At 50.0% G+C, this 10023-nt stretch overlaps 1 protein-coding gene across 1 annotated transcript in view; it reads left to right on the top strand.

Moving 5' to 3' along the window:
- Positions 1-9434, top strand: part of ZNF398 (zinc finger protein 398) — a 31385-nt gene extending 21951 nt beyond the window's left edge. Inside the window, exons 5-6 of the mRNA XM_047694926.1 lie at positions 1765-1878; positions 3190-9434. Coding sequence (XP_047550882.1) covers positions 1765-1878; positions 3190-4340 — 1265 coding nt within the window. The 3' untranslated portion in view covers positions 4341-9434. The remainder of the gene's footprint in view (positions 1-1764; positions 1879-3189) is intronic.
- The last annotated feature ends 589 nt before the right edge of the window (positions 9435-10023 follow it).

The raw sequence follows: 10023 nt of genomic DNA on the forward strand, positions 1-10023 counted from the left end.
GAAGTTCTTCCTCTGGATAGCTGCAAAAAGATCCTCTTCCTTAAACCCTGTCCGTCCTCTCCTGCTTTTCTCTTTCTACATGTGTGGGTATAAAATCTGGGAGAAAAGAAAGATAAGGTTGGACTGTGTTTAATACATTTCATCTTGTAGTTTAAAGAGGGAGCTGGAAGGGCAGCCTGGCTGCGTGCGCCAAAACCTGCATCCCCCCAGTGTCGCCGCACAACTGCCGGTCTTTTGGGCCTCAGTGTCGTCAACCTCGTATTTCTGCTTTGGACACACCTTTAGATTTCTGTGATCTCTGGTTTAAAAGGCATTGGGCAAAAACAGTGAGTTCTGCCTATTTGTTACACATAAAACCAGAACCTGCCTACAAGGCTCTTTGGAGAAATAGTCTAGTTTGAATTTGCTCTCTGCACCTTGTCAGCTTGCCAGCTTGTCCTCTCAGGCCAAAAACGGCTATATAGGCCTTGGCTGGGGTAACACGCACAGCTGTTTCTGTACTGACCAAATGAGCCATGTTATGTGCAAAGTTTTTAAAGATTTTTTTTTTTTTTTTTTTTTTTTTTTTTTTTTGGACAGACAGATCACAAGTAGGCAGAGAGGCAGGCAGAGAGAGACAGGAGGAGGAGGCAGGCTCCCCGCCGAGCAGAGAGCCCAACGCGGGACTCGATCCCAGGACCCCGAGATCATGACCTGAGCCGAAGGCAGAGGCTCTAACCACTGAGCCACCCAGGCGCCCCATGTGCAAAGCTTTTAGAGGCTGTTCTTTTTTCTTTCCAAAAGAACGCCCCCTCTCCCCCCACCAGGCTGGAGGGACTCACAGAGACTATTCTCCTCTCTCCGGGGGGTTCAGGAAACAATGAGCGTATCATTTAATAGGCAGAAGTAATACAATCTTTTAGAGCCCAGAATTGGAAACCTGGAAAGTATGTCTAAGGAGTCAGATCTGTGTTTAAACAGACCTGACTTTGTAATTCTGGGGATGCCTTTGTTTTTTTAATTAACATCTAAGGAAAACCTTTTTGGTCAATCTTGGTTTCTTCTGCCTTTTTCCTGTATATTTTATTTTTATTTATTTTTTTTATAATTTTTTAAGATTTTATTTATTTATTTGACAGACAGAGATCACAAGTAGACAGAGAGGCAGGCAGAGAGAGAGGAGGAGGCAAGCTCCCTGCTGAGCAGAGAGCCTGATTCGAGGTTCGATCCCAGGACCTTGGGATCATGACCTGAGCCGAAGGCAGAGGCTTTAACCCACTGAGCCACCCAGCCATCCCTTTCCTGTATATTTTAAAGCAAACCTTTGATAATGTGGCATTTCATCATAAATACTACCTTACTGGCAATGTATTTAACCTCTAGGGGCCCTCTCTACCAAAATGGAGAAAATAGACCCTGCTTCATTATTTCATAACCAAAGCTGTGAGAGGAAGTGAAAACATTTTGGAAGGGAGAGTGCTAACAAAATGGAAGGCACTGCTGATTCTAGAAGTATATCAAGGTGTCCTCTCCAAAATAAAACCTATGATTTGTTTTAAACTGAAAATAGTCACTGAAGTTGAGTATATCATGTAAAAATACATAAATGTGGCTTCATTTCGAACTGGTTCTCCAGATGCTGTATGCCTTTTTTTTAAAGGCTGGTGCAGTTTTGGTTTTGTAATCAGAGATAAATATTTGGGCAAGACAGTGTTCAGTAAGCCAACATGATCATTTACACTTTCCGAGTCGAGCCCTGAAGGCCATTCTCTTCCCCCCAAACAGAGCCTGGCATTTCAACATCAGATATTCTGTCTTGGATCAAACAAGAGGAAGAGCCCCAGGTTGGGGCCCCACAGGAGACCAAGGAGAGTGACATGCACAAGGGCGCCTATGCTGGTGAGTGAGGAATCCGAGATGCCCACACCCAACTTCTGCTCAGGCCAGGACTGGCCGGGGAAGCCGCAGATGGGAGGGGGTTGTGAAGGCCAGGAAGTGGAAAAAGAATGGGGAAAGGGGTGTGGGGGGAAGACAGGCTCAAGGAAGTTAGAGATGAAAATGAAATCAAACTAAGATGAATTTTAAATGAGAAAACACACTCTTTTAAGTATAAAAACAAAGTCGATCTGTTAGAGGAAGAAAAAGAAGTGCATTCAGAGGGACCAACAGCATGCGAATGGGGAAAGACACAAGAACATGGGAGGATCATGTAGAAAAGGATAGAACAAAACCGGGAGGAGACTAGCCATAGCAACAAGAGTGTCCTTGGAGAGGCGCGAATGTCGCCGAAGCGCTCTCCCTCAGGACAGACGGTGGTGGCAGAAGCAGCAAATCGCTTCTTTCCAAGAGCCTGAACTTCAGCGAAATTTTGCCTTCTGAATTGTAGAAGAGACTCTCGAGGCCAGAAGGAACCCATTATATGACTTAATGCAAGCTATTTTTAAAGATCTTCTATTCCCTATGTTCTTTTAGACTCTAGGAAACAGAAATAAATAACTGTTACTGCTCCTCGGGTATTTATATCGGGCACACACACATCAGTCCTGGGCATGCCTACTGCTAAGTGTCCGCGGTGAGTGGGCCGGGTGACTTCTATAAAAGAAATGAGGAGTTTGGAGAACATACGTCAGTTTTAGTTTGGGTGTCCAGATAAGGCCCACAGCAGGCTGCGAAGCCAGAATTGGGCCCCACAAGATTGGTGTGATAAGGCTGGGCATACTTCTGGAAGTCGGGAAGATAGGGGTGCGGGCTACAAAAGGGAGGGCAGCCTGAGCAGAGATGCAGAGGCAGAAACAGGGGCTCGGTTTTCAGGGAAAGCAGGGAGCGCTCACGGGAAGGATTTATCTGGCAGACCGAAGAGGAGTAGGAGTGGGTGAATGCGGAATTTTAGGCCTTGTCACAAAAGGGAACAGAGTCAAAGGCCGGGAGCAGAGGAGAAACCTAGCGAGAGGAGCGCTGGCAGGGCGGAAGCGGGCGTTTCTCCCTTTCGGAGCGGGGCAGGGGGTGGGGGGTGCGGAACAGGCACGGCGGAGAGCTCTGATGATTTGCCGCAGGGACCGTCCAGGCCTTGATGCTTGTCTCAGATCGCCACTGACTTCCTCTCTGGGCCGTGAGCTCAGAGCGGCCTGCGGCAGCCGGGTAGCATCGCGGGGAGCCGCCACGAGGCCCAGACCGCTGCTGCCAGGTGTGACTCTGAGTCCTTTCTTTCAGATGAAGATCTCGTCATCAAAGCCGAAAGCCTCGCCAGAGCCTCCTTGTGCCCAGAGGTCCCAGTCACCTTCTCTTCACCACCGGCCGCGAAGGATACTTTTTCGGATGTGGCTTTCAAAAGCCAGCCGTCCGCCTCCATGGCGCCTTTTGGACGTCCGGCCACGGACCTGGCCGAAGCCTCTGAGGGCCAAGTGACCTTTACTCAGCTGGGCAGCTACCCCCTGCCCCCTCCCGCCGGGGAGCAGGTGTTCTCGTGCCACCAGTGCGGCAAGAGCCTCAGCCAAGACATGCTGCTGACCCACCAGTGCGGCCACGCCGGGGAGCACCCCCTAGCCTGCGCCCCTTGCCCCAAGCACTTTCCCCCGCAGGCCGAGCTCGGTGGCAGCTCCCAGCCCCACGCCAGCGAGACGCCCCCCACCTGCCCGCACTGCGCCAGAACGTTCACGCACCCGTCGAGACTCACCTACCACCTGCGCGTCCACAACAGCGCTGAGCGCCCCTTCCCCTGCCCCGACTGCCCCAAGCGCTTCGCCGACCAGGCGCGGCTCAGCAGCCACCGGCGCGCGCACGCCAGCGAGAGGCCGTTCCGCTGCGCGCAGTGCGGCCGCAGCTTCAGCCTGAAGATCAGCCTCCTGCTGCACCAGCGGGGCCACGCGCAGGAGCGGCCCTTCTCCTGCCCGCAGTGCGGCATTGACTTCAACGGCCACTCGGCCCTGATCCGCCACCAGATGATCCACACGGGCGAGCGGCCGTACCCGTGCCCCGACTGCAGCAAGAGCTTCATGCGCAAGGAGCACCTGCTCAACCACCGGCGGCTGCACACCGGCGAGCGGCCCTTCAGCTGCGCGCACTGCGGCAAGAGCTTCATCCGCAAGCACCACCTCATGAAGCACCAGCGCATCCACACGGGCGAGCGGCCCTACCCCTGCGCCGACTGCGGCAAGAGCTTCCGCTACAAGCAGACGCTCAAGGACCACCTGCGCTCTGGCCACGGCGGGGGCTGCGGGGCCGACAGCGACCCCTCCGGGCAGCCGCCTGGCCCCCCGGGGCCCCTCCTCCCGGCGCTCGAGGCCCCCGGCCTGGCCACGAGCACCGAGGGGCTGGAGGCCAGTCAGTGGTACGGGGACGGGAGCGGAGGGGCCGTTCTCTGAGCCTCGCTCCTCCGGTGGCTGTCTGTGCTCCCCGGTTTCCAGCGCCCGAGAGCCCCTCCACGCCCTCCACCCCCTGCAGCGATCGCTCTGCGGCTCGCGGGCGACAGGGGATCGCAGACACTTGACTAGAGACATGCTGGAAGTTTGGAACTTCACAACATCCCAAGAACACATTTCGAAATCCGGAAAGACCTGGAAGGGAGCCCAGCATCCCGATCTTTACAGAAGTATTACCTAAGCAGAAGTTATGTAAGAGGGTTGCAGAGAGGTTGGAAAGCGAGATTTGGCCCGGGTTAGTCCATCCCAGGGTGATACGTTGATAATGACTGTGGCTCTCGGTAGAGACAGGTGCATGGGAGGAGCCTCCAGATTTGGAAGCCCATCATGAGGCATGAGGGTGTTTCATTGAACCTCATTGATTCCCTGATGGTAAGATAGTTGTTAGAAGAGAGTGTTGGACCCTTCGGGCCAGTGGTACCGCTTCTCCCTGGTAGGAGCTTAAAGTCGGCTCCTGTGCTCATGCGCCGCCTCTCCCGGAATGGTAACTCAAGACTGCCTTCCTAGGTTTCCTAGACTAATTCTTCTGATACGTTTTGTTTAATTTGGGGGGGGGGCAAGAAGTCTGACTTTTAAAGCTTCTTAAGGAGAACGGGTCTTTGAATAGTTTGATTTGCAGAATTCAGGCTTTTACTGGCATTTAAACTGCTGGGAACATTTGCCGAGGTCCTGGTTTAAAAAGTGGGAGCAGTGTTCTCCGAACTAGCTTTAAAATCTAGGGAGCCCAGAGAAATTTCAGATGAGCCTAAAATGTGTGCCTGAACCATGTTTCTTATAAGGAGTCATTTATGTCCAATTTTTCTGTATTTGCAAGCTAATAAGCTGATTTTTCCGTTCCTGGTGTCTTGTGTTCTTGACAGTCCTCAGCAGAAAAGATCACAGCACTTTCCGGAAGCGTGATGGAGCTTCAGAAAATGCCAGTGGATCTCAGTTTTCATTTCCCCGGTTGTGAGATGGTGGTGTTATAATGCGGCTTTCCTGGGCCAGCAGGGCGTGGGTTCACCCCTTCTGACTCTCCCCATTGGCAGTGGGCAGATTGAGGAACTCTCTAGATCCCTGAGCACTAAGCACTACATACAGACGAGGATAGCCTCTTGCTACTTGTTCTGCTTTTAGGGATCTTGGCGACCATGTGTTATTTTGTCGGGGACGTTCAGTCAGAGGAGAGCGTCTGAGTGTGGTCCTCCTCAGTGGCTTTGCAGTGGGGCATAAGTCCCTTTCCCTTTAGAGACTGCAGATTTTCATCTGTACAATGAGGCCGGTGGAAGGATTAAAGTGAGCTGCTAGAAATTTAAAAAAAAATCATAAAACTTGTGACACATTTCTTCTGCCAAAATTCTCTGTCTCTGGCTTCTATCCAGGCAAAGCCAAATAAGACCCCCTAAATCAGAGCAGAGACATTCTTGTTGAAACTTGATTGAATTCGATTTGTTTTACTCTTGCTGGGAGCCCGAGTTGGGAGACAGAGACGGCCCTAAGTCTTGGGCAGTAAAGCTGTTTATTCCTACACTCTGTTTCCCCTGAATCCTTCCAAAATGCCTGGAAACAAGGTCTGCAAGTACTTAGAACACTTTCTTGATGAAATAATAAGGGAGAGACCCATTTTTTCCTTATCACCTAGCTCAGCCTTCACCTGGCCTACCTCTGCCGAAACACGCTAGGAAAAAGTGTTACCCTAGCTAGCTTTGCTCCTGGGAAGGCTCTGTCTGAACACGCTGCTCTTTAGAATGACTGTACTTAGGGAACATCTGCTTGGGACATTCACAACACCAGGGGTCTGGGAGACCTAAGAAATGTGTGTGAGACCTAGTCTGCTGCTGTAATTTATAGTCTAAAGGTGATAAAAACAAACAAACAAACAAACAAAAAAAACAATATAGAGCAAATCAAGATGACTGATGCAGTCAAATGCTCTTCCCTGAGCTATACCCCCTGAAGATGACTGATGAACAGAACTCTGGCATATTGGGATTAAGAGCTTTCTAGCTAGAATCCGGACCCATGCCATGTGTAAATGTGGGGGTTCTGGGACTCCCAAAGCCAGGGTTCCAGCTTCACTGCTGACCCACTAGGAACTTGATGTGCGACCCAGCTCCGGTTTGCACCTTGGTCTCCTAATTAAAAGGGAGAAGAATCAAAGTGCTATCTTTAGGTGGTGAGCTCCCTTTTCTGGAGGCATGTAAACATTTGCCAGGGTATGCTTGAAAAGGATTCCTGTGTTAGGTGTGATGTTGGTCTAGATAATATCAGAAATTCTTTTTTACTCAAAGATTGAATGAGGACACGGAGCTTGTTAATGAAAGAGACCTGTGGGTTAAAATGCTGCAGATAGATCCCACAGTCCTTTCTGCAAGGAACTGTAGCCAGCAGGGACCCAGACTTCGGCAGGCTGTGAACACGGTTCACATACCAATGAGGCAAGAGCCGTGAAGCTGAGTGAAAGGGAATGGGCAGGGCCATGCCAGAAGGATGGAAGTGGGCGTTCTAGACCTCAGCCCCACGCACCCCAGGGGTTTTCAGCTGTGCATTCCGGTCTCCTTTCCCTGCACCCATCCTCTACCCCGTAGAACTCCAGGCCGGCTTGCGAATTTGTTTGCTTAAGATTCAAGGGCAGATACATAAAATGCGCTCGGTGGGAAAGTTAAGTCCAATGGAAAGGTTTCAGTGTGTGGAGATGCTTGGTCCGTCAAGGGCTCCTGGGAGAACACGTGCACTTAATTGTAGTTGAAGTACTGAGGGTTGGTTGTCAGGACGAGACAGGAGAGAGGAGAACCCAGAAACATGCCCCCCATCATGTGTCCCCCGGGGTGAAGAAGCCCGTCGCACACAATAGGCCTCTCTCCTCAGAGTAGATCAAGATGTCACTATGACCAGATTCACTCTGCTTACTACATGTTTCATGAGCCTCTGTTTCAGCCACAGATGTGAAAATAAATGGAAGTTGATTGCTTGTCTAGAAAGTGAGAGAAGTCTCTGATCCTTTTTGCTGGATATTTGATACTAGAAACACCATAGCTGGGCTCTGGCTAGAGCAGTGCTTTACATGACTTTCTCAATATTAATAATAACTGCAGAGTTCCCGGTGGGGGCCTCTGCTGGGCTTCTTTTTGGCGCATTTTGGAGAGACTTGGATGACCCATGCCTAGCTCAACCAGGATCAGACCCTATGGCTTGCTGAGGAATAACAAATGTTCACGGTCTCAGTTCCTTTAGCCATTCCAAACGGGATGGAAAACCCAGTTTCTGCTCACATTTTGTCTCAGGAGAGTCAGGTACCTCAGGCCTGCTCCCCATCTGTCACCCCTTATCGCAGCTGCTTGGACAACAAAAAGCTATCTGGGCACCGCTCAGTGGCAATGCCTAAAAGCCAGCCTTTCCCCGAATGGCTTACAGATGAGGAACTCTTACCACCAGATTTGTTTTTTCCTGTGTGTTTGGTGGATCTCTCGACCCTGCTCTGTTCACTTTACAAAGGAAGCACTCACTCCTCACAGGGTCTGTGTACAAGACAGTTTTAGACCAGGGAAGTGTCGGGCTCTTAGCAGTTCAAAGACCTCAAGTGAGGTCAGACTGGCAGAGAGTGGAGGAGGGTGGGGGAGTGCACAGACACTTAACTTGAGGACACACGTGGGCGAGTACAGCGAAATGGGCCTAGACGCTGAGTCAGACCTGTTCTCAGGTCCTGGCATCATCACAAGTAACATATGTTACTTAACCGTCAGGAGCCTAGTTTCCTTATCTGTAAAGTGAGAAAACGAGGTCTGTGTCTCAGAGGGAAAGGAAGCCGGTGTGAAGTCCTCAGCACTGAGCCTGCCACAGAAGGTGTCACTACGGCAGCTGTCATCAAAGGTGTCCAGGACCGACCGGACAGACGGCCAGGTCCGGGCCACTCTACCGAAGCGCGTACGCCATTGCCGGATGTCTCCGCTTTCTGCCTGCCATCTTCTCTGGTGTTTAACCTGTCCTCGTGCCCTGTCTTCTCTGCGCCTGCTGGCTCCTACAAGGTCCTGTGTACTGGGACACCATGTGGCTCTGGTTCTTTTGTTCTTCAGATTCTGAAGCAGGGAGCTGGCCCAGCTCCTCCTCCTCTACCAAGTCACACAAGTTTCCAGCCAATACTTGGGTTGGCTGCCCTCGGGTTACAGGTGCACCTTGGTTCAGTCCACTATAGTCAGGAGGAAAGGGCCTGTGTTCCCGCCACCAGCGTTCGTGGGCCCGGTAGAGTCACTTGGGAATGGCAAATGGTGGTCCAGACTGCACTTCTAGTATTACTAGGATCAGCGAGAATCTTTGTTTCGCCTGTGACAGGGTTCCTCCAAAGACTTCTACTTCATTCGGACTCTCAGAGACCAGTGCTTCTTGTCCTTAGTGTAAAGGACCTGGAAGGTACTATTTATGTATCTTGCAAAAAGCAATCTCTCACTTTCTAGAGGATTCCTCCTCCCTTTATGACCCTTCTCCAGTTTTCTTTTTGAACGTGTAACTCTCTGGTCATAATCATACACATATCCACAAGGACTTTCGTCAACTTGGTCGAGTTGCCTCTTTGAAACAAAAAAGTAATTCACGTTGGGACCAATCAACTGCTAAAGAAGGCAGATTGACAGAGCACAGTCCAGGAGACCTCAAAAGCAGTGTGATGTCACTGCTTTCAGACATCGCCAGGTCCATTTCAAATATCTGACAAAATCTCATTGAGCCATGTGGCTTTGTGTTTGTTTATCAGTGAAGCCAGTATTTACCATAAAATCTTATTCTGAAAAGTAAGCTGCTCAAGAACAGAGGCCGTGTCTTGTTTTGTATTCCTCGTGGGCCCTGTGCTGGAGGGACGTGGGTGCTCAACGCATGATCGCCCAGTGGGAAGACCCCCAGGGTGGGAGTGAAGAACTGGGTTCCGGTCCTTGTTGAACACTAACTGCCTACTTGATACCAAGCAAGCCACTGAATTTGTGTAGATCTCATTTTCCTAATTCAGATGGAACACGATGGTAATATCCAATCCCTTCCAGCTCTAAAATCACGGAATTTAAGATTTTACGTCTGGGTCCTGTGTTCCTTGTCTGGTTTCTCCCCACCTTCTGCCCTATTGAGAGATTGCTTTGACGCAGCAGAATAAACGCCTTGGAGAGTTATGATCCCTAGAATCTTATAAGTACTCCAAAGCCACACAAACTGACAAAGTTCTAGCGAAACTATAAAATGTTGTTTTAAATACGCAATATGCATTTCATTGCATTTGTTTAAAGCATAGGAAAATAAAAAGACCTACCAAAATAATAATGATGGTTCTAGGGTACTGGGGTCATTCGGTGGTTGTTTTTCCCTGTGTTTATAATGTGAAATATTTTATATACAGCATTTATAGTACTTTACAAGAATAAGGATTATTGGAATGGAAAAGTTCTTGGAAACGAACTCAGGAGGCCAGAGTTTTAATCGTGCATCCGTTTTCTCATTCCTAGCGTGAGGATAATACCCACTCAACCAACTTTACGTAGGTGTTGGGACGCTCAAATGAGGAAAGGTCTTCAGAAGTGCTTTGAAACATTCCAGGCCAGTGAAAGTGAGGATGTAGTCGATGCAGAATTACTTGAGCAGTTTAACAATTTCGTGGATGTTTCAGATG

This window comes from Lutra lutra, chromosome 11 (genome assembly GCF_902655055.1).
Source record: "Lutra lutra chromosome 11, mLutLut1.2, whole genome shotgun sequence".
In the NCBI taxonomy this organism is placed as follows: domain Eukaryota; kingdom Metazoa; phylum Chordata; class Mammalia; order Carnivora; family Mustelidae; genus Lutra; species Lutra lutra.